Below are 25,380 nucleotides of genomic sequence, written 5' to 3' on the forward strand. Positions count from 1 at the left end.
TAAAATTACATTTAAAAACATTAAAACACAAACTTCTTTTCTTTTTAAATTGTAATAATATTTTACTGTATTCTTAATAATAAATGCAGCCTTGGTGAACATAAAATACCTCTTTCAAAAGCATTACAAAATTCTTACCGACCCCAAACTTTTCAGTGGTACTGTATTTATATTTATGTCTTTTAATTTTGAGGTAAAATATGACTTACAGATTTCTTCATGAGATTTCCCCTACTGCACATACCAGAGAAATCAAAGAACATAAAACAAGAAAAACAGCCCTTGATGGGCCTAAAGGGCTTGGGTGTGACATCACTGACCTACTACTGGTGCAAAGCTCACTTCCAGCAGAATTCATAATGAGCTCCAGAGTTGAACAGTCTTTCCTGTCCCATTAAACCCTGCTTCAGATCCAGGCTGGTGCTGTGAGCCTTCTCTGACCACATTGTTGACACATTATATTAGCCTGTTTGTGGCACTAAACATTTTGCATGAACCATTTCTGTGGTCATAACGTGGTTCTGTGTTCCAAAGTCAAAAAGATAAGTGTATATACGTCTCTCGTGTCTGACTGAGTTGCTTTTTCTGGTTCGTCTGAGAGGGCAGTATTTGGCAGTCAGTTGATGAATCATGTCAATTTTACAGTAGAGTTTGAATCTGCATTAGTCGTATTGTTTTGGGTTGACTAACAAACAATCTTAGGTCATATAGTCGAAGTGTGGTTATGTTGTGGTCTGTATATTAAGCAGTTCAGTTAGTAGTTGTTGTTTCTAGTCTGTAGATGTGCTCTGGTCAGGACAAACAACTTCTGGTTCCAGTAAGCAGCCAGAGTAGAAGGAGCTGAAGAGCCAACATCGGCCAGAGAGATGGACTCAAACTGCAGCCACCACCACAGTCAGACGGGTCCTCCTGCGGACAATACAGAGATGTTAGCGATTTCAACCTTACATAAACACACCTACATAATACAGTCAGGTCATTTCAGTTCAGACAAAGCAGCTTAAAGAGGCTTGCACACTGAGTCCGAAATTTTAGTATGCGTTTTTTTGTTTTTTTTGTATTCGTCATACTTTCCTATCAAAATGCTTGCTATGGATGCAAAAACACAGAAAATCAAACCTGATTCAATTTTTTTTTATGACGGATAAAAGTTTCGGAGGCAGTGTGTAAACATGATTGACACATGTCAAAATTTCAGATGATAATTTCAGACTCGGTGTGCAAAGACCTTAAGGGTTCCAACTGATTATTGAAACATCGCATCTGGTTTGTTTCTGGTTCAAGGTGGTCTATTAACCAGTGTTGTATTGTTAACTAAAACTAAAACTGAATTGAGGCTGAAATAAAACTAAATATAAACAATAGAAGTAAAACTTCTAACATTTCTAATATTTTTAGGTTTTTATGTTTTGTTTTAAATTTTTTTGTTGTTGCTTTAGCTCAAAATTGAAGAACGTTGAAGTTAAAATACTAAAAATACTCAAATTAAAACAGATACAAAAATAAATTAAAGCTAAATAGAAATATTAAAATAATTTTAAAAATCAAATAATAATAATAATAAATAAAAAACAAAACAAAAATGCTAAAATTACTAAATTAAAATTAAAGTTGAAAATATAAAAATAAAAAGCTAACTAATAAATACTGCAATGGTATACATATAACACTAACATAACACAAGCTTACGGCCTCATTGGACCAGTGTTATTTCACTCTCTTTGAAATTTTGTTAAAAGGTCTACATTTAAGTTGTTTTATTTTATTTTATTAAGTTAGTAATATTGTTGTCTCTTTGTTATATATATATATATACACACACACACACACATACATACAGTGAGGGATACAATTATTTGATCCCGTGCTGATTTTCTACGTTTGCCCACTGACAAAGTAATGATCAGTCTATAATTTTAATGGTAGGTTTATTTTAACAGTGAGAAACAGAACAACAACAACAAAAATCCAGAAAAACGCATTTAAAAAAAGTTATAAATTGCATTTTAATGAGTGAAATAAGTATTTGACCCCCTATCAATCAGCAAGATTTCTGGCTCCCAGGTGTCTTTTATACAGGTAAGGAACTGAGATTAGGAGGACTCTCTTAAATGGAGTTATCCTAATCTCAGTTTGTTACTTGTATAAAAGACAACCTGTCCACAGAAGCAATCAATCAATCAATCAGATTCCAAACTCTCCACCATGGCCAAGACCAAAGAGCTGTCCAAGGATGTCAGAGACTAGATTGTAGACCTACACAAGGCTGGAATGGGCTACAAGACTATCGCCAAGCAGCTTGGTGAGAAGGTGACAAAAGTTGGTGCGATTATTCGCAAATGGAAGAAACACAAAATAACTGTCAGTCTCCCTCGGTCTGGGGCTCCATGCAAGATCTCACCTCGTGGAGTTACAATGATCATGAGAACGGTGAGGAATCAGACCAAAACCACTCGGGAGGATCTTGTCAATGATCTCAAGGCAGCTGGGACCATAGTCACCAAGAAAACAATTGGTAACACGCCATGAAGGACTGAAATGATGTAGCGCCCGCAAGGTCCCCCTGCTCAAGAAAGCACATGTACATGCCCGTCTGAAGATTGCCAATGATTCAGAGGAGAACTGGGTGAAAGTGTTGTGGTCAGATGAGACCAAAATCCAGCTTTTTGGCATCAACTCAACTCGCTGTGCTTGGAGGAGGAGGAATGCTGCCTATGACCCCAAGAACACCATCCCCACCGTCAAACATGGAGGTGGAAACATTATGCTTTGGGGGTGTTTTTCTGCTAAGGGGACAGGACAACTGCACCGCATGAAATGGACGATGGACGGGGCCATGTACCATCAAATCTTGGTTGAGAACCTCCTTCCCTCAGCCAGAGCATTGAAAATGGGTCGTGGATGGATATTCCAGCATGACAATGACCCAACACACACGGCCAAGGCAACAAAGGTGTGGCTCAAGAAGAAGCACATGGTCCTGGAGTGGCCTAGCCAGTCTCCAGACCTTAACCCCATAGAAAATCTGTGGAGGGAGCTGAAGGTTCAAGTTGCCAAACGTCAGCATCGAAACTTTAATGTCTTGGAGAGGATCTGCAAGTGGGATAAAATCCCTCCTGAGATGTGTGCAAACCTGGTGGCCAACTACAAGAAACATCCGACCTCTGTGATTGCCAACAAGGGTTTTACCACCAAGTACTAAGTCATGTTTTGTGAAGGGGTCAAATACTTATTTGACTCATGAAAATGCAAATCAATTTATAACTTTTCTAAAAATGCGTTTTTCTGGACAGTCTGATATATGTGAAATGAAAAAATATATTGTGAATATCAAAACATGTTTTGGCTGAACTGAAAAGGAATGAATCAAATCAGTGGCACGCATGCAAAAACTCTTGCAATAGAAATAATGCACGACTCTGACTGATGGTCTATGTTCTGGTCTTCTGAAACTAGACGTGCATGCTACAGTATGTGCATGAAGGGCTTGCCAATGAAAGTCCTGGGATGCCCCAGGTTTGAGAGGCATAGGGGCGTATCATCAGCGTTAGGACGGAAACACATCTGGAGTTTCCTATGTTTATTCCACAGAAAATCTCTCAGGGAACTAGCTGAAAATGCACTTCCTACTTTCACAGCAGGAGGAAAGCAGTGGCGTCCTGCCTCTAGATACATACTGAGGCAATGAATAAACAATATTTGAACCTACATCTAGACCCTTATATGACATGGCAACCAGATAAAATCCAACATGCTACAATTAATTCAATAAAGAGTTAAGGACGAATTAGTTCGCAAAATATAAATGGCAGCAACACAGTAAGATGAAACTGACCATCAAACACAAAGCAGAAACAGCAGCAAAATAATGGATGAGTAATATGTCAATGAAGAAGAGCCACTGATTGGACACAGAGGCTCATCCTACCAGTGACAGGCATTATGAACAACCAATGATCAAACAGAAAGGAAATTAATGTTAGTTAAAAAAGAAGAAAAGCAAGCAGTGAATGATGAAGATGTATTTGTTGAGAATTACCCATTTTGGTTATTACTTACATCTTTGTTTTTGTCAAAGCAGACGTCCGGTCCTTTTCTGTACCGAGGGTTCTCAGCCAGCACACATGGATCAGGACCAGTAGCTGAAAGAAATCGATAAGGACAATAGCCAAAACTTAAAAAAAAAACAGGGTTAGATACTTGAGGAATAATTAAATCAAATATTTTTCCTCTGTTTGGGGAACCCATTTCTTGGGTACGAAGAGGTCGACTGAGTGGTTACTATGTCTAAAGGCTCTTTTGACGCCTAAAATATTAAGCACTTCCATGGTCTGTCGTGGTCTGGGAGTTATTTATTGTTGTGATTTTTATTTATTTATTTATTGGTTGGTTGGTTGGTTGATTGTATGTGTTATGTGTTGTTTAAATCTGAAAACCTAAAAGTTTGCAAAAAAGTCGTAATAATAATAAGAAGAAGAAGAAGAAGAAGAAGAAGAAGAAGAAGAAAAAGTGTAATTCTTTGTGTTTGATGCTTTTATCCAAAGTGACTTACACTACAGTTCAAAAGTTTGGATTCATTTATTGATTTCAAACTACAGTAAAAATATAGTCATATTGTGAAAAATGATTACAATGATTACAATTCATTCATTTGCAAATTTGATCAATTGAATGCATCATATTTGAGCTAAATACATAAATAAATAAATACTTCATGCATTCCTTAAATAGTTTGAAAAAATTAAAATAACCCAATTTTTTGAAGTCCAAAAAAGTGCATACAGGGGGTTAATAAAGTCTTTCTGAAGCAAAGCGATGTGCTTGTGCAAGAAAACTAGACACATTTAAAACTTTATAAACAATAATCTCTAGCTTCTGCTAACTGTAGTATGCACATTCACATGAGAGTGGCATTCCAGTGGATGCCGTAGGATGGAGGTGTAGAGTAAGCCTTTATTAACACCCCAGAGCTGTGTGGAGTACTTCTATGATGGACCTCGACCCTCATTCACTGCTATTATAAAGCTTGTAAGAGCCAGGACATTTTTTAATATAACTCCGCTTGGATTTGTCTGAAAGAAGAAAGTCATATACATCTAGGAGTGCTTGAGGGTGAGTAAATCTTAGTGAACTATCCCTTTAAGAATCAAACCCATGACTCTGTTGTTTCAATAGCACCATGCTCTACTGTTTGAACATTGCAAGATGACACTGTAGAAACAACAAGTGAATCACTTGAAGGATACAGGGCTGTTCGGCTTGTCTCAGCGGTTTGGGATCGCAGGAGAGGCAGGAACTCTTGGCATCAGAGATCAAAAAAACCAAATTTGTATTTGGGAGCTTCTCAGCCCGGTACATTCTTGGAAAAAAAGGTAGGAAAACAGCGAAGTCATTAAAACGAACACAGTTCTCAACAGCTTACAGGTACATCTAAAAAAATTAGAATATCGTGAAAAACTTCATTTTTTGTAACTTATTTCAAAAAGTGAAACTTTCATATATATTTTACATTCACAAGATGTAAAGTAAGATATTTCAAAAGTTTTTTTGTGTTAATTTTGATGATTAGAGCTTACAGCTCATGAAAGTCAAAATCCAGTATCTCAATATATTAGAATATTTATATTTGAGTTTCATTAAACGACCATCTCTACAGCATAAATTCAGGGTATCTCTTGTTCTTTGAAACTACAATAAATGGGGAAGACGGCTGACTTGGCAATGGTCCAGAAGACAATCATTGACACCCTCCACAAAGAGGGTAAGTCACAGAAGGTCATTACTGAAAGGAGTGGCTGTTCACAGAGTGCTGTATCAAAGCATATTAAATGCAAAGTTGACTGGAAGGAAGAAACTGGGTAGGAAAAGGTGCACAAGCAACAAGGATGACCGCAAGCTTGAGAATACTGTCAAGGAAAGCTGATTCAAACACTTAGGAGAGTTTCACAAGGAGTTGATTGGAGTCAGTGCATCAAGAGTCACCCAGCTCAGATGTCTTCAGGAAAAGGGCTACCAAGCCACCTCTGAAACAGAAACATCGTCAGAAGCATCTTACCTGGGCTACGGATAAAAAGAACTGGACTGTTGCTCAGTGGTCCAAAGTCCTCTTTTCAGATAAATGTAAATTTTTATTTTCATTTGGAAATCAATGTCTGGAGTCTGGAGAGGCACAGAACCCAAGCTGCTTGAAGTCCAGTGTGAAGTTTCCACAGTCAGTGATGATTTGGGGTGTTGTGACGTCTGCTGGTGTTGATCCATTGTGTTTTATCAAGTCCAGAGTCAATGCAGCCGTCTACCAGGAGATTTTGGAGCACTTTATGCTTCCATCTGCTGACAACAAGCTTTATGGAGATGCTGATTTGCTTTTCCAGCAGGACTTTAGCACCTGCCCACAGTGCCAAAACCACTTCCAAGTGGTTTGCTGACCATGATATTACTGTGCTTGATTGGTCAGCCAACATGCTTGACCTGAACCCCATATGGAATCTATGGGATATTTTCAAGAGAAAGATGAGAAACAGTCGATCAAACAATCCAGATGAGCTGAAGGCTCAATAGTGCCTCAGCAGAGCCACAGGCTGATCGCTTCCATGCCATTCCTCATTGATGCTGGAGTTTGTGCTAAAGGAGCCCTGACAAAGTATTGAGTGCATAAATGAACTTAAAGAACTTGAACTTTTCTGCTTTGCAAATCCTTTTTTGATTGATCTTAGGAAATATTCTAATATTTTGAGATACTGGATTTTGACTTTCATGAGCTGTAAGCTCTAATCATCAAAATTAAAACAAAAAAACTTTTGAAATGTCTTACTTTACACATAATGAATCTAAAATATACAGTGGGGTAAAAAAGTGTTGGCCCCCTTCCTGATTTTTTTTTTTTGCATGTTTGTCACACTTTAATGTTTCAGATCATCAAACAAATTTAAATATTAATCAAAGATAACACAAGTAAACACAACATGCAGTTTTTAAATTAAGGGTTTTTTATGAAGGGAAAACAAAATCCACAATTAATTACAACAATTCTGCCAAGATGAGTGGGCCAATATTCCTCCACAGCGCTGTAACAGACTCATTGCAAGTTATCGCAAACGCTTGATTGCAGTTGTTGCTGCTAAGGGTGGCCCAACCAGTTATTAGGTTTAGGGGGCAAGCACTTTTTCATACAGGGCCATGTGGGTTTGGATTTTGTTTTCCCTTCATAATAAAAAAACATCATTCAAAAACTGCATGTTGTGTTCACTTGTGTTATCTTTGATTAATATTTAAATTTGTTTGATGATCTGAAACATTAAAGTGTGACAAACATGCAAAAAAATAAAAAATCAGGAAGGGAGCCAAAAACTTTTTCACACCACTTTATATGAAAGTTTCACTTTTTGAAATAAGTTACAAAAAAATTCAGTTTTTCACCATATTCAAATTTTTTGAGATGTACCTGTATATCATAAGACAGGTATCATGGTTTATGCATCTCTAAACTAAGCAGACATAAGTCTCATCGAGACCACCCATTTTACGGAAGAAGCAGTAAACATAAGCAAGCATAAGCGGCTGCCGACTCGCAACACATCTTACATATCCAAAACCATCCCAACATGTGTGGAAGTCTTTAGTAAGTGTAACAGGAGATGAGTATACTATATTGGAAATCTGCGTCGGTTGGCAGCTTGTTACGTACTGTCATCGCCGAACGAGTTTCAGCCATGAGTTTTCTTTATAGCGTTCTCTTGTTCTCTTTTATAGCTCTCCTCCCTCTCTTTAAAACAGAGTGACACAGGTTTTTGCACCGGCCTGCGTGCATGTAAATGTATATATGGGGATGTGTGCGTAAAAGTTCTTTGTTACACATCACCTGCTCTCTCTGTAATCACAGGCTGTTTACCGCTACCCAGCATGCTCGGCGGTGCATAACGAGCCTCAGATCATAGCGGCCATCAGGGTCACACTCACACAAACACATATGCGCACACACACGGAGAGCTTGATGATCACAGAGAAGCAAGGAGTCCTAAAGTTCAGTGGCTCACATCTGTCTGCCCTCTGAGGAATGCTTTATTCATGAGAGCAGGAGAGGTTATAAGAGCACAGAAGAGTGCTTCAGGTGGGTTTATGTGGTCTCCATGAAAAACATATAGTATAGTGAGAAACTATACTGATGTTCTAAAATCTAGTGAGTTGCATACTCACACAACATTTTAACAGGTTAGTTCACAAAAAAAGTAACATTTTATAATCATTTACTCAAACTCATGTCACTCTAAATGGACACTCTAACACTGGACCTCATTCATTTTTATTGTATGGACAAATAAAACGGCTTGTTCAAAATAATGTTTCACAAAATAATTATAGCAGTGCTGACCTGGAAATAGTTACAATGAGTTGCTGCATGGATATATTAAATATGTTTAACACAATTACTGAATTTGACAGCACTTGTTTCATCCTGTAACTTATCTATAAAACAAATCCAGAATATACACCACCATTCAAAAGTTTGGGCTGAGTAAGTTTTATTATAATAAATTTTATTATAAGAAATATTATTATAAGAAATTAATATTTTATTCAGCACGGGTACACTAAATTGATCAAAGTAGACATTTATAATATTACAAAATATTTCTTTTTTAAATATAGGCTGTTCTTCAAAGAATCATGAGAAACAAAATCATTAAAAATTATATCAGTTTCCACAGAAATATTTTGCATAAAATATTAAACTTTTTTCAACATTGACAATAAGAAATATTTTACAAATAAGTTTATTAGAATGATTTCTATGGCACTGAAGACTGGAGTAATGGCTGTTTAAAATTCAGCTACTCTATCACAGCATGTTTTAAAACATGAAAATATTTAGTTATTTTAAACTAAAAATATTTTTAGTAATTTTACTATGTTTTTAATCGAATACATGCAGCCCTAAGTATAATGTGAAAGAGGCTTGCAAAATATATATACTTTCTTAAAAAAGCTAACCCCAAACTTTTGAACAGAAGTTATGTTTAACAAAAGTAGCATATATTGTACTCTTTATATGGTGGAATTTAATTATCATTGAAGTGCAACAACATTAAATATTGCAAATATTCATATACATTTTTGTAAATATTATTGTGCCCTGGTATACAACACTGAAAACATTACATTTGCAACTGGATATATCTGCATTAATATTACAGTTTACATTTTCTTTTTTGATTAAAACACAGCCTTCTGTAGGAAAAATTTAAATGCACATATATTATTCTAATTGTCAACTTAACGCCTATTTTCATTCTTTAAAAAGAAATCATGCAACATTAAAATTGAATTATTGAATTTATTGGCAGTTCATCAGTCGGCTGAGACTGTTTATTTGTTGCCCAAGGTCTTAATTCAGTATCAATACCATGGGACCAGAGGATGAAGCCAAAATTTCAGTATTGATTCAACCCTAGTGTCTACGTAGGCAGTAGACAGCAAGGCAGCTCACTAGGTTTCAAATCAGAGGCATTATATAACCTCCAAGGGGAGTGTGTTGTCCAAAAATCTCTATATCTGTAGGGCTGAAAGAAGACAAGCAGACCTTAGATAACCAATGCAAAAGTCTAAAGAAATATGAAGTCTAATTTGCCGTAGTCTCCTTGATGTTCTGCTTAAGCCATCCTTTCGCTGGCAATTCCTGCAGTCCTCTCATCAGTGTACATGCGTTCCTTTAGCCTGAGCTGGTGTTGATGTCTCTGCGAGCGAGATTGAATTACATATGCCGAAGCTCAGGTCTTGAGCTCCTGAGATCTCACAAATGGATTTCTCTTTATGGCTCTTGTTAAACTTTACATGTCTAAAGTAGTTAACATGGAAGAAAAACTATCGTACGCAGAGTCACACGTGGGGCTCATAAAAAAAAGGCATAGAGTTTCTGTCAGGCCGAGCGCCCCCACCCACCCCAACACGTTTCGCTTTAGCGGTGTTACATTAAACAGCACGGCCGGCGGGATTTACAGCCGGCTGGACGTCGGACGGATCCGGGGAACGAGGGAGCGGGCAGAGGGGACGGAAAGAAAAAGAGAAGGAAAGCTGAGCTGCTCGATCCTTGGAGAGATGACTTACCAGGATGAGCAATTATCCAGGAAGAGACAGAAAGACAGCGCTGACATCATCTGCACATGCTCACACGCACTCCCACACTTGCGGACGGAGGGAATGCGGATGGATTTATGTGCACACAAACAGAAAAACAGTCCTCACCTGGAGCAGTTTCCACAGTCCATAGCTCCAGAGAAAGATTTGTTCTCGTTCTCAAAGAAATACTGAGTCTGTTCGGTGATACAGCTCTCTTTGGAGAACGCATCCGAGAGGTCATCCTCCGAGTATGCTGCAAACACAAAAACACATCAGCAACATGCTGTGTATATCAAAACACACACGCAGATCAACAGCCTACGTACCAAGCACAGTCACAAAATGCATTTTTGCTGCTTGTTCAATTGATGCAAATTACTACAGCATTTCTTGAACATTTTGACAACAGCATTGCATGAAATCAATTAAAATTTTACTTTATTTAAAATGTAAAGTTCACTTACTCAATGTTTAAACTGCATAAACAATTCTATGTAATATATACATATATATATATATATATATATATATATATATTAGGGCTCTCAAAGTTAATGCGTTAATAAAGCATTAACGCAAATTCATTTTAATGGAACTAATTTTATTAATGCGCACATTTTCTGTTTGAGCCGTGGCCTAGCCCGTAGTTGGAGAAATGGAGATGCACAGTGTTGCCAACTTAGCGATTTTGCAGACCCCTTTAGCAGCTTTTTTTCCCCATTTAGTTTCTGAGACTTGCCGTTACTGCTGCAAGAGAGCGAGGTCTTGCTTTCCCAGCACGCGCTCACACCTCTCTCTCTCTCTCTCTCTCTGTGCGTCTGCTCTGTTCAGCGAGTGGCGGAGAGGAGCAGCACTTTCAGTTAAACAGATATAATGTTGCTTCTCTAATTTTACATCTAAAGTATACCTGAAATCACAGCACAGTTTATCTTTATCTTATGTGCATTTGATTACATCAGACGACTGCTCGGTTATAAGGATTTTTGTGCAGATTAACATCTTGGAAGGGAGAGCTGGTTATTTAGTCTTAATGGGTCGCGTTTCAATCACCATTTCATATTCATTCCGTTGTCTGACAACAGAAACAGTAAAATATATCAATGAAAACAGTTTTATTGAGAATTTAGCTGCATCAGAATACATTATGTGGGCACAGAGAGGCAAACAAATCTAATAATAAATAATAAATGTGCAATTTGCATGTTCAGAAGAAGTGACTTGAACACATGCACATGACAATCACATGTGATTTATCGTGCAGCCCTAATTATGTTTATTTGTTTGTTGATCAAAAAGTACAAAGTAAATGAGGAAAACTAGGATGCCGGGTGTATTCAAAGCGCCGCCATTACTGTTCACAATGTGTGGAATGGTGCGCTGTGACTGGTTGAGCGGATGTATCGCATTCTGCAGAGAAGGGAGATTGGCGTTTGTCGCGGTTTGGAAAGATAGGGAGAAAATATAACAGAATAACACGGCGGATATCGCATTTTGTGTAAAATTAAAAATTTACTTTTAAATACCGACCAGATACAATACTGATTTTGAAACTCAATTTTTCTAAAAACTCTTCATATATATACAGTGCCCTCCATAAGTGTTGGAACAGTAAAGACAAAATTGCTCTGTTGGCTGTGGAGTCAAGACATTTGCAAATATGATTAAAAGATGAATATGAGACAAAACTACAGAATCTCACATTTTATTATTAGATGTTTCAACACATACATGTTTTACCAAATAAAAAGAACAGCACTTTTAGAGTTCATCCCACTCATTGATGTGAGCATAAGTATTGGGACAGTTGAACATAAGGCAGATATAAAAGATTAAAAGCTATTATTTAGTTGCAGATCCCTTGCGCACAATCACAGCAGTGAGTCTGTGACCCATATACATCACCAGACTCTTGGTCTCATCCTTTGAAATGCTTTTCCCAGCCTTTAATGCAGCCAATTCCAATTGTTGCTTGTTTTGGGGAGTTTCTGCCTTTACTCTCCTCTCCAGCTGGTGAAATTCATGTTCAATCGGATTTAAATCTGGAGACTGACTTGGGCAATCTAAGACTTTCCATTTCTTTGCCCTTATAAATTCCTTGACTGAACTGGCAGGGTGTTTTGGGTCATTGTCCTGATGCAATATGAAGCACTTCCCAATGAATCTGGTGGCATTTTCTTGAATATTGGTAGGCAAGATGGTTTTGTACCCTTCCAAATTCATTCTGCTACTGTCATCATACATTAAGTCATCAGTAAAGTTGAGAGGGCCTGTTCCAGAGACAGCCATGCATGCCCATGCCATGACACCACCTCCACCATGCTTTACAGATGAGGCTGTACGCTTGGGATCATTTGCAGTTCCCTATTTTTCTCCACATTTTTGCTTCCCCATCACTTAGATAAAGGTTCATCTTTGTCTCATTGGTCCATAAACACAGTTCCAAAACTCTTCTGGCTCACCTTTGTGCTTTTTGCAAACTCTAATCTTGCCTTTCTATTTTTGGTGCTGGTCAGAGGTTTGTATCTCGCTGTGTAGCATCTGTAATTCTGTGTCAAAGTCTCCTGAGGACAGTAGATTGTCAGAGCATCACCCCAGCTTTCTGGAAGTTGTTGGTGATTTTACAGACACATCTTTTAAGGTTCATTTTCACAGCTTTTATGATTTGTCTGTCATCAACTACTGTTGTTTTCTCAGCCGATCAGGTCGTTGTTGGTTGCTGATGTCACTGGTGGTTTCCAAACTCTTGATTTCTCCATGCCCTTTGTTTTTGCTATAGCTCTAATTGACTTCCTCTTTTCTTTTAGCATCCAAAGTGTTTGCTTTTCTCTCAAAGTCAGCTCCCTCATCTTCATCCTGGTTTGTGTGTGTCATCATCGAATGCAAGATTCAGAATGCAGAAGTAATGGATATAACTGATCCGACACATTCCCTGTTTTTAATATCTGAATAATTAATGCAACAGGACACAGCTGATCACTTAGAAAGACCTGTGAGGCAACTGTTCCAATACTTATGCTCACATCAGAAACTCTAAAAGTGTTGTTCCTTTTATTTGGTAAAACATGTATGTGTTGAAACGGCTAATAATAAAATGTGACATTCTGTAGTTTTGTCTCATATTCATCTTTTAATCATATTTGCAAATGTCTTGACTCCACAGCCAACAGAGCAATATTGTCTTTACTGTTCCAATACGTTTGGAGGGCACTGTATATTAATATTATAATTATACATAATGACATATATTTATGTTAAATTTATACATACAATTGTAAACAGTACATAAATAAATTTTAAAAGGAAAAAAAATAAATCACTACACATACATATATAATATATTACAACACTAGAATAAAACGGTTCAGAGATTACATTTTAATCGTGTAGAATTAAAAATGTAAAAGTTTCTTGATTTAAAAAAAAATCCAAAGTTAATTGAATTCAAATAGAAGAGTGAGAATAGTGTTTCTTGAGCAGTGTTTTGTTTCTGAAAATACCTGTTCCCACTATATTTGGGAGAGTCAGACTGAGAAGTAGCTGCTGCAAAACTGACCTAAAAAGACAAAACAAATGAAAACATACACCTCACACTGCAAACCTTCATCTGCCTATTTCTCAGTGAGTGGCATCTATTTTTTCTTACCAGACAGCAGTGGAGGCCCACCAGCCTACAGTAAGCATATCTGCTATTGTTGGCTGTCAAAAACAAACACACAAATATAGATGCCACAATCTAGACACACAACCAACAATTTTGACATTTTCACATTACAAGTCCACCAGAAACCCCTAGTACATTAATGGTTTTTAAAGTTGACATGTATACTTTACCACATATACAGAGCGGGATCCGGCAGCAGCTTTAATTTCTCTCTCCGGGTCGCAGACGGATTGATAGTCGTAGGTTTTATTAAGAGAGAACAGTGAGGTATTGACCAAAGTGATCATCAGAAAAGGGTCCACTTCACCAAAGAACTGACCTATCTGAAACAGAGTAAATATATGAAAACAACTAAATATGAAGCACACAATATTGCTGAACCTGGCATTAAAATAACATTTTAAAAATACTACCTGTGTGATATATTCATCCTGATTGGACATGAGCAGAAATCCACCATCATCCAGAATCACGCAGTCCACTTGCTGAGGAGCAATACCAGCCATTCATCAGAAAACGAGAGTGAAAGCAGCTTCAGATAAGTGGCTACTACAGAGGTCAGAACAGCATGAAGCAGTCAGCACCCTACCTTATCATTTCTGAGGCACCCGCAGATCTCATCCTTGCACTGCGGAGAGGAAATTATGTGAGGAGAGAGCTGAGAATTGATGAAACAAGCCTTTTACAACATTTATTAGAGCGAGTCAATTCATCTCCGCTCTTAGACGGCAATATCGGCCCATCTAGAGAGGCTGCGTTTGTGACTAAACAGCTTCCACATGTGCCGATAAGAAAACGGGGGTCATTTCTACTTACATTTTTCTTGGTGGTAGCGTTTATGAAGCTGTTCATCCAGGCTGACACGTTGAGTTTGACTCCCACCACTGTATGATAACATAAAACACACACTGTCATCGGTGTTGAAATCTTACTCACGCGATGTCAACAAATATAATGCTAAAAGATTCAGATGATGAGATGAAGCAATGTCAGGGTCAGACAAAGCTCTGAAATTAATGTAGAGAATGACCAAAAGATTAGTCATAACCTTTGTTAGTCATTAGGGATGAATCATTAAAACACAAACAAAATTATTTACGCAAGAACTGGCCAATTTATTTAAAACCAAATACCAGTGACATTACTGGGTTGTTTTCTAACCGTTTTACTTAACCACAGACTTTACTACTGGTTGGAAATCCTCGATAATTCACTATAAACAAGACTATTAAAACAAAACAGTTATAACCTTTATTACATCGACCATATATTTAATAGAACACATTTTAACTACCATTCAAAAGTTCAGGGTCTGTGATTTTTTTTTTAAGTTTTTTAATGTTCCCCACGGCTGCATTTATTTGGCCAAAATCACAGTAAAAACACTAATATTGTGAATTTTATTACAATTTTAAATGCATATTTTATAATTGAATATATTATAAAAAAAAAAAAAAGCAACCGTTTTCAGCAACCATTACTCCAGTCTTCAGTGTCGCATGATCTTTCAGAAATCATCATTATTATCAGTGTTGAAAACTGTGATTTGTGGATACTTTGTTTGGATTATTTGATGAATAGAAGATTAAAAAGTACATTTATATGAAATATAAATATTTAACATTATACAGTTATAAAATCTTTACTGTCACGTTTGAGAGAAGTTTTAATTGTACAGCATATTAAAGAAAACATTTTACTGGAAAAAAATATTGAAAATATAATCAAATAAAATCACACCCTATAAAGTCAATTAGATTGCATTTAAGGATCTAAGGTTCAAGAAGCTGTATGTCACTGGTTATTTCATTTAATTAATTAATGGAAAGAAGTAGCTGAATCAAAAACATTTTTTGTATTATTTGCTGAATAGAAGATTCAAAAGTGCAACATTTATTTGAAACAGAAATATTTTGTAACATTATAAAATGTCTTTACTGTCACATTTCACCAATTTAATTAATCCTTGGTGAATAAAATAATTTAAAAAATAAATTAATTAATTAACTGACCCCAAACTTTCGAACAGTAAAGTAGCTGTAATTTTTAAGAGCTCACCAGCAGGTTTGAGTTTTGCTCCATTAATGTCCAAGTCCACTGCTTTACTGACAAGGATACCGGACTCATAACCAGACTCTCTGCTCTCTGTTTCAAGGGAAAAGACAGCTCAAATTCAGAACAATATGCATTTAAGGTCAGACTCTATTTCATTTAACTAATCCAAACAGGCATGGTTTTAGTATACTAATGCTTTTAATGCAATTCTTCTGGTAACACCTGCCAAGGTAGACATGTTGCATCTGATATCGAAATGTTTGAGAGATCTATAAGGGATTCAATCTGCTTTCACCATTAACTTAAATGGTAAAACCTCCCATAAACACAAGGACCAGGCGTTCCCCTGGGGTTGAGTTTTGGCACATGGGTGCTTCTCGATCGTGTGTGCATTAGTCCTGCAGACCACACATGCGTGAATGTGAGGTAGTCTCATTGAATGGTAATCCCCCAGTAATATAAGCTTACTCGACCTTGGCAGGAGATCTGTAGGTGCACATTAGATCAACAGCTATCTTAGTAAAGTAGTGTGCAAAAGAGAGCACACGTCTATCCAAATGTTAAGAGATGGGATGTGTACTGAAAGAATAAGAGTGTGCTTCTTACTGTTGACGTATGGGGCAGTGAAGATGTATATGTCGTTGTCCAGACTCCTTTTGTAAAAACTTGAGTCATAGGTCTCAGAGTTTTCACCCCATTCTTCCCCGGCACTGAGAAAGAGAGAAAACAAGCGAGAGAAATAAATAAATTAAAAGGCATTTTTAAAGAAAATAATGAACAATAGCAATATAAATAATGCAACAATTAAACTCAAGAATGCACAACCCAAAAATCCTAAATACATACAGAGAATCAAACGTCTTGTACTGGACTGAGTGGTTTTCATTAAGAAAAGGCATCCTGCTTTTGTCTTGGCAGTGTAATGAAATCATTTAAGAATGAAAACACAAATGTTTAAATATTAAACATCATCACTTAAATGTTTCTTCAGTTTCCTACATATAAAATAAAAAGAAAGAAATTCAGTATAATTATAGCTGTGTACAGGGGCGTAGATTACGCGGGGGATGCGGGGGACGTGCCCCCCCCCCCCCCCCCCCCCCCCCGCACTTAATTTGCTGAGGCTTACATCTATGAATAAAATAAAATAAAATAAAAATAAATATCAAGCAATTAAAAAATACATTTAAAGTGTGGACAAAAATCTCAAGAGTGGGGACATAAATCTCCAAGATAAGTATTAATAATACAGCATATCAAGAAATTATTTTACTGGAAAGAAATATTGAAAATGCAATAAAATTAAATAAATTACACCCTACAAAGTCAGTTAGACTGAATTTATGGCTCAAGCAGCTATATGTTACTGGTTATTTCTTTCCATTAATTAATGAAAATAAATAGTCGAATGATAAACACTTTTGTGACACCAACGAAAAAGCAAAATATATGATTGTGGGGGGAAAATATTACCTCTAAATTTAGTTGGCAATGAGACACAAATATCTATGATAAGTAAAAATAATACAACATGTCAAACATTCGAGGAAGAGGAGAATATTTAAGTGAGAAGTGTAAAATGTCAGCCATGTCAATCAAACCTTATATTTTCCCCCATTGAAACAAAAAAGATGATTGTATGTACATGCTGCTCAATACCAGAAAACAGAAATGGATTGTGGTTGGTGCTGTGAAACTCCAAAAAAAGACAAAGAAAACAGGTATTTTGTTTTTGGAACCGAGGTGAGTAAATATGAACTGCAAATAAATACACCACTGTAGCTTCTTAAACACCATCCTGATGGTTTATACCACCAGAGAAAGTTTATGAACTCAACAAGTCGCTGTTATAGATTTAAGCTAATAAAGACAGGAGAAAGAAAGCGAGAGCTGCACATGGCTCCCATAAGAAATCTCAAAAGAGACTCACTCTGTACCAGAAACATCCTCTCTCACTCTTACTTTCAGTCTCAACCGCAGACCCCTGCGGGGTTTGCCGACAGAGGAAAGATCGTAAAGAATTTAGCATCTCTCACACACACATGCACACATGGGGATGGAGAAGTGCACATATTTCACACAACTGTGAATGGAACTTACCTTTTAGGATACACACGTGTAATGCCTCCATCTGTAGCCACAAACCGGGCCAAAACTCCATCTCTAATGAAATAAAAAAAGACGTCAGTATGTTTAGCATTCAGTTTAGAATTTTCCCAAAGACCACAAACAGAAACCAAGCAGCTCTGACTAGCTTTACACCTGTGAGGGTTTTGTTTAGGTATTCTAGCCTTGCACTTTAAATTCAATTACTTGAAGAATCTTCCGAGTAACTAATAACACATTCAGCCTCCAAAAAAAAAAAAAAATTCCTCAATGTACAAATTTTATTGAAACACCATTTGTTTAATTGAAAACACAATTTTGAATTGTGTCACATGCATTAAGTACTGTGTTTTTGGACTCCCACATGGTCGGGTTCTTTAATCCTGGTTATAATTGCTATAGACTCTCGAGTTTGCTTTTGACAATAAGACAGCAGTCTTATTCATGTCAGAACTCTAAATAGAGCTTTGTGTTCAGCAGTCATACGAAGGCGTCTCTCTGGTCTGCAGAGATCTTTGTACTTGAAAACCCGAGACATTTCACACAGACGTAGATGAGTGTTTTATGTTGTTCCATGTGTGTGTTTTGCTCTCAACTTACACATTCTGATCCTTCCAGACATTGACAAGGTCTGCCGTGAGACCGGCGTCCAGCAGCAACCGGTTTACAAGAGTGAGATTACCTGAACAATAAAGACAAAGAGAAAGGAAAGTCTTTATAGTTGATAGTTTTGGATTATGTCATGGAAAACAGGAGTTTCCCATGGTCAAACTCCACTCCCCTTTGACCCAGAATGTGGAAAGTAACTGCAAAACTGCAGAAATCTTCATGGTTGTGACAATCATTTACACAAAACTGTTAAAATGAAACAAATGAAACTAGGACTCGTAATCCAAAGGTTGCGGGTTCGATTCTCCGGCCGGCAGGAATTGTAGGTGAGGGGATTGAATGTCCAGCGCTCTCTCCACCCTCAATACCACGACTGAGGTGCCCTTGAGCAAGGCACCGAACCCCCAACTGCTTCCTGGGCGCCGCAGCATAAATGGCTGCCCACTGCTCCGGGTGTGTGTTCACGGTGTGTGTGTGTTCACTGCTGTGTGTGTGCACGATGGATGGGTTAAATGCAGAGCACGAATTCCGAGTATGGGTCACCATACTTGGCAGTATGTCACTTCACTTCATATTGACCCAAACCTTCCTTCTCAGGAGAAAAATAATGCCTATTAAGCAAAAATCTTTGGGTGTGTTCGTGCATGAGCTCTGTAAGAGTGAGTCATGATGGGTAAGAACATTAGGATGACAGCGCTGGAGTCATTACAGAGCAGACTAATCAATTACAGTGTGATTAAACAAAGCGCTGGCAGGGGTCACCGTCACAGACGGCAGGACCGACACACATGCTGACGTCATTTGAGCGGGAATCAACCTGACTCAGTCACTAAAAGAGAGTAATCTGAGCCCTCTCCCCTCTGATATCATGTTTTCAAAAATAACCACAGTGCTTTGTGTTTGCAAAAGGTGGTGTTATACAAGGGGCTGAAAAAGTATTTGAAACTTTGATGTCCAGTTTGTTTGATTACAGCAGGTCACTGCAAAAATGACTCATAAAACATTTGAACATTTAACTATACATAAAAGAGAGTTCACTGAGGGTGCTTCTATGTTCATTTGAATTTAACCTTCATTTTGAATACTCTCTTACTGCATTCTGTGCTACACCCTGTGTATATAGATAGTACATAGTGTGAACTGCGGTCAGATGATTTGTCCTGTCAGCCGTTATATCCTGTGCTCGTAGCATGTGCTCTTCAAGTGCACGCACAAATACGGCGGCGCAAGCTGTAGCCTGTATCATTTCATATTAAAGCATGAAAGAAACTACGAGCATGCATGTCAGATTCGTGTCACGTTCAGCAGCGGCAGCTATTAAAGTAAAAGCGGCCAAATAACCCAGCTGCTGTGATGTCTGTTAATCAAGGAACAAAAGAAAAAAAAAAGAGGAAATCAATAACTTTTTTAGCATCAAGGATTCATCTACTTTTAATTTAGAATTTAGTGTTTGATAACTTTATTAAATTTGTTATAATGGGTTTATGAGAAGACTGTTTTAAATTCACTTAAAGGAACACTCCAATTGAAAAAAAAAATAGGCTCATTTTCCAACTTCCCAAGAGTTAAACAGTTGAGTTTTACCGTTTTTGAATCCATTCAGCCGATCTCCGGATCTGGAAGTAGAACTTTTAGTAGCTTAGCATAGATCATTGAATCTGATCAGACAGTTAGCATCTCGCTCAAAAATAAACAAAGAGTTTCAATATTTAAAACTTGACTCTGTAGTTACATTGTGTACTAAGACTGACGGAAAATGAAAAGTTGCGATTTTCTAGGCCGATATGGCTAGGAACTATACTCTATACCAGGGGTTGTGTGTTGGGGGGGCGAGAGTGAAATTAGACAAACTTGGGGGGGGCGCATGTCCTAAAAGGTTGAAAACCCCTGCTCTATACTATACTGGGACTACTTTTCAGGCGCTGCGTAATATCATTGCGCCTGCTGCACCCATGGTACGGCAGCAAAGTTCCTTGATTATTTTATTATCGTTGTTGTGATAAAAAGGAAAGCGTGTTCGAGTGCCAGCAGAAGACAAAGAAATACTCTTTGAGAGAAGCAGTCTTATCAGCGGAAGTTAAAAGCAGCTCTTAAGTGTATTTACTTGTCTCATTAGTGTTTAGCGCAGTTGCCGTGGCTAGGAAACGCTTGTTTCGTTTACTGTGTGGGGACGTGCTGAAATTGCGTTTGGTCTCATACTGTATCGCGTACCTTGTCAGTGTCATGCGCTTGCTTGGCCAGTTGTTGTGATAAAAAGGAAAGCGTGTCCAACTGAATTCAATTAGTACTGTATTTGTTTTAAAAAAAGCTTTACCGCGGCAGCCGCTGTGTGAAGAGTGTAAAGAGCATCGACCCTACCGTGTGATTCCACCGGGCAGAGACAAAGGATAAAGGGCAAAGGATATAAGTATCGCTTTTTATTTCTCATCTTTCCTACTACTTGTTTCACTTCTGTTTCAGTTTTTATAACCATTTCTTACTATGTGTAAGTAAGTTGTTGTTTTTTTAGCATGTGTGCTTGGCTCAGTGTTATTTTTTCAGTATTACTGATAAACTAATGTAATTTGATTTTAAAGTTAAAGTTGGAGTAATGTTTGTCATTTTATTAGTTTTTTATTATGTCTGTATAGGTTTTTTTTATTAAGTTTTAGTTTTTATTTAATTTAAGTTATTTTAGTCTTCAAGAAATTACGTGGAAATGAAAGAATATTGAATTTATTAATGTGTACATATGTGTGTGGTTGTACATACACGTAGTTGTTTTTTGGTGTTTGGCTTAGTGTTATGTTAGAATCATTATTATACTCATACCTTTTGTTCTTAATATTTTGAATAGTTTTTAGCTTTATTTTTTGTTTTTATTTAAATTTTAAGTCTTGGTATTTTGTTGTATGCATTTGTAATTTTTTTTTTATTATTATTATTAAAAAAAAAATGTATATATAGTATTTATAAAGTTTTAGCTTTTAGTTTTGGATTGGTTTTACTTGTTTTAATACTACAATTGATTGCTTCTGTTGTCCTCATTTGAAAGTCGCTTTGGATAAAAGCGTCTGCTAAATGACAAAATAAAATTAAATAAATAAATATTGTTTTTACATTAATTTAAAGTCAAGTCAAGTCACTATTATTTGTATAGCACTTTTAACAATGCAAATTGTGTCAAAGCAGCTTTACATCAGCTTGATATAAAGCTGGGTGGCTTTACATCAGTTTTACAGTATTTAGACGGGGAAATAGTGTGTCAAAATAGTGTCATTCTACTCTGGACAGACACAATCAGCAGTTTAAATCTAGGCTGCAGCAGAGTCAGATTGTGTAAAGGACTCAATAAAGATTGAATGTGAAATTATTGCAATATAATAGTAAATTTAAAAACTTTAATGTTAGGTGGGATTAATCACGATTATTTGTGATTAATTTCAGAAACAAATGTGATTAATTAGTTATTTTTTAACCAATTGACAGCACTCATAAATACATAAATAAGCAAGCACAGCTTATAGTCATAACGCAAGAAAAGGAAGGTAAAGTTGAGCTGATTGCTTTGTGGGACATAGAACACAATTTAAGATAGATAAATGTGTTCAGGTTTGCACTCACACAGAGGATCATTTGGAGTTTTCCTGTCAATATACTCATTGAAGTCCATCAGAAACTGGGTGTTGTTGGATGTGACTTTGAGGTCCTTGCAGTATTCCCTGAAAAACATTATTAGTGTTTAATCACACAATCAGTTTGATGACCAGTGAGGTCTGCGTATTCAAGTAGTGTGACGTTTTCATTTCTGCTGCCGTGTCTGTGGGATCCATTGTTAAGGGGAGTGAAGTTTGGGTCTGAAGGTGTGAATTTATAGGCCTTCAAAGACCAATGGAGTCTAGATACAGTCCACATAAACCTGTCACGACTAAACCCTGTGGGAGGTCTGCGGTTTCTGCTGTGTGTGTGTTACCTGGGTGCAATAAAGGTGTACCCATATTCCTCAAATTTCTCCTGCTGCATGGTTTCAAAGACTAAAGACAGAGAGAGAGAGATTTACATGTGTTTAGACAGCATATTGAAAACATTTAAAACTATATACCCATGTCAATATTTAGCCATTCTGAGATTAGACTGGTATAGATGGTAACTATCCAAGTGAAATACTAGTAAATATGGCATAACAAAATGTTATTTCATTGTATATACACATCTCAACTGCTTTAATTCAAATGTACTAATCTTTCCCAGCTGTAAAAACATGCCTAAAACCAACTTAAACTGGTTTAAGATGGTCTTGCAGCCTTGCCAAGCTAGTCTTCAGCTGGTTTAACTGGTATCCACAGCCCAAAACTCTCTAAAACCAGTCAAAAGACCAACATGGGAGACCAAAAAAGACAGTCAAGCCATTTTAGGTTGGTTTAAAATGTTTTTTTCCAAAAGGGATATAACACGAGCATTGTAGCAACCATGCCAATCTTTAGTTATTGGTATCAGCATTGGCCATTTAAGAACCCAACATGTTTTACAAAAGAAACTGGCATGTCAAATCAATTGCGGTAGTCTTTCCCTGCTGAAAAAAGCACAAAACCAGCAAAAACTGGTTTAAGATGGTCTTGCAGCCTTGCCAAGCCGGTCTAGCTGGTCTTCAGCTGGTCTAGCTGTTATCCACAGCCCAAAAACCCACTAAAAACAGTCAATAGACCAGCATGGGAGACCATCAAACCATTTTAGGCTGGTTTAAGATGATTTTTGTCAACAGGGATATAACATATATCAGCATTTTATCAGCCATATTAATCTCTAGTTATTGGTATCAACATTGGCCATTGAAAAACCCATTTCAGCTGATTTGACCGAGTTATTTTACAGGAGAAGTTGGCATGTACACAAACAAAAGCAGTAATTAACAGCATGCAGAATGAATGTTTATAGATTCCTAAAAAAATATATGTGATATGAAATGCACTCGTGAGAAGTGAAAGATTATTTTAATAAAACACATACACAGATGTGACACGACTGCTCTGGAAAAAAAGGACAACAATAGATGCATGCAAATGACACTGAAAATAAATGACACAACAACTGATGAATGAAAAAAAAACACGAAGGTCTGAGAAGAGAAGGGTGCAGTACTTGCCCTTGTTCCCTGTAGTGAAAATCCAACCAATCAGAAGACAAAGAGAAAGACAAAGTTACCACAGTCCATCACAATCCCAAAAGACATTCAAAATTGTAAACCGGATACTCTGAAAACACCATTTCATATAAAACATGCACATGGAGACGATGGCGGTTTCAGATTAAGCAAAAGTCTGGACACACAACAAAGACGTGAGTTTGAGATTACAGACGTGAAGAAATGGATGCAGACAGTCCTTTCCATTCAACACAGAGAGTTACGAGAGGAGTGAGCGGAGAGTTTGGCAGGCATGGTAAAATAATTCTGACGCTTGATGAAAACATCAAATGACATGATGGTTGAACAAATTGGCATGTGGTATTCACGATCAGCAAAAAAAAAAAAAAGGTCAGCCAGTGTTTGGTGAAGTCACATCAAACTCTCTTTGTACATCAAAGGTGCAACGCAATCAGCCATTAATGTGAGCCAGTAGATCAAAACAGAACCAGACCATCTCAGCATACAGGAGAAGTTGCTTTGCCTGGAAACTTCTGGACTGCACTTTCACCAAGCCACACAAAGGATTAACCCTCATTTTTATGCTAGAACAATGAAAATCAACTGTGAATGGAATAAAATCAATATAAACAAAAAGAGAGACAAAACAACTCAAAACAGTTGGTCTTACTGTATTGTTGAGAACTGATGGCTTGCTGTGCGTACACAACACTGTTTTCTTGCCTGAGGCAATTGCTTGCAAAATCGAATAAAAGAAGAATCACTAGAGAACCAAAATAAATAAAGTAGTGCTAGATCCAATTTACATATTTTTACTAAAGCCATGAGATGCCCTGCGTTACTGAATTTACTGGGTTAAGGTGTGCATTTATTGGCTAATTTAAAACAGCTTTAAATTTAGAGCCAGAAATATTCATGTTTTATTTTTTTCAGGGTTCATCAAATCTGGCCCTGGAGGTCCATTGTCCTACTGAGTTTAAATTCAACCATAATCAAACACACCAGAGCAAGCAAAGCATGTTCTTCAGCATTACGAGATAGTTATTACAGGCAGGTGATGTTGATCAGGGTTGGAGCTAAACTCTGCGGGACAGCAGACCTCCAGGGCCAGATTTGAAGAACCTTGTTTTATATTTTAAGTGATGCCCTGGAAGGCTATGCTTAGGAGCTTTAAACTTTAGTATTCAACTTTGGTGGTATTGCGATTCTTTTTTACCATATTACTAAGTGATCTGACTAAAGATGTTCACTTGGCAGTTGACAAAAGGCCAAAACATTTTCACTGATGGAAAGAGGGACCACAGCCATATCTAGAGACCAGAATATCACAGATTCTTAAAGGTGGACAATCTTGACTTGGGCTACTAAGCAACCACCCAGAATACTATAAAATACTATGCTATAAAACTAGCAATGCCTTAACACTAACCTACAATACCTTTGCAACTGCATAAATATGTGTTTAAAACCACTGAGATCTGAGAAACTGCATAAAATTGCAACATGGTTGCAAGATTTGCATGGACAAGCATCACTCAAAATTTCTTAAGAATGCAAAAATGTGTTTTAAATAAGGAACATGGTTTAATTAAATACAGAAGTCCTAAATTTGGAAGCCGTTGCACAGAATCTGCGGAAGCTGTTAGAATTGTTTCTGTGTTTCATTGTTGAGTTATCATCAGTGTTGTTATTGTTAACTTAGGACTGGGCGATA

At 37.1% G+C, this 25,380-nt stretch overlaps 1 protein-coding gene across 1 annotated transcript in view; it reads right to left on the reverse strand.

Annotated features, from left to right (window-relative positions):
• Nucleotides 1-792: 792 nt before the first annotated feature.
• LOC306888000 (voltage-dependent calcium channel subunit alpha-2/delta-1-like) overlaps nt 793-25,380 on the reverse strand; it is a gene marked incomplete at its 3' end in the record, with an annotated part of 117,334 nt that continues 92,746 nt past the window's right edge. The window contains exons 23-38 of the mRNA XM_079446085.1: nt 22,497-22,557; nt 22,148-22,245; nt 18,536-18,617; nt 17,930-17,992; nt 16,436-16,539; nt 15,833-15,919; nt 14,591-14,658; nt 14,364-14,402; nt 14,188-14,259; nt 13,945-14,097; nt 13,757-13,809; nt 13,611-13,666; nt 10,240-10,366; nt 5,247-5,359; nt 4,060-4,142; nt 793-909 (exon numbers count right to left, since the gene is read on the reverse strand). Coding sequence (XP_079302211.1) covers nt 793-909; nt 4,060-4,142; nt 5,247-5,359; nt 10,240-10,366; nt 13,611-13,666; nt 13,757-13,809; nt 13,945-14,097; nt 14,188-14,259; nt 14,364-14,402; nt 14,591-14,658; nt 15,833-15,919; nt 16,436-16,539; nt 17,930-17,992; nt 18,536-18,617; nt 22,148-22,245; nt 22,497-22,557 — 1,376 coding nt within the window. The remainder of the gene's footprint in view (nt 910-4,059; nt 4,143-5,246; nt 5,360-10,239; nt 10,367-13,610; nt 13,667-13,756; nt 13,810-13,944; nt 14,098-14,187; nt 14,260-14,363; nt 14,403-14,590; nt 14,659-15,832; nt 15,920-16,435; nt 16,540-17,929; nt 17,993-18,535; nt 18,618-22,147; nt 22,246-22,496; nt 22,558-25,380) is intronic.

The sequence above is a fragment of the Barbus barbus genome (genome assembly GCF_936440315.1).
Source record: "Barbus barbus genome assembly, chromosome: 22".
NCBI lineage: Eukaryota > Metazoa > Chordata > Actinopteri > Cypriniformes > Cyprinidae > Barbus > Barbus barbus.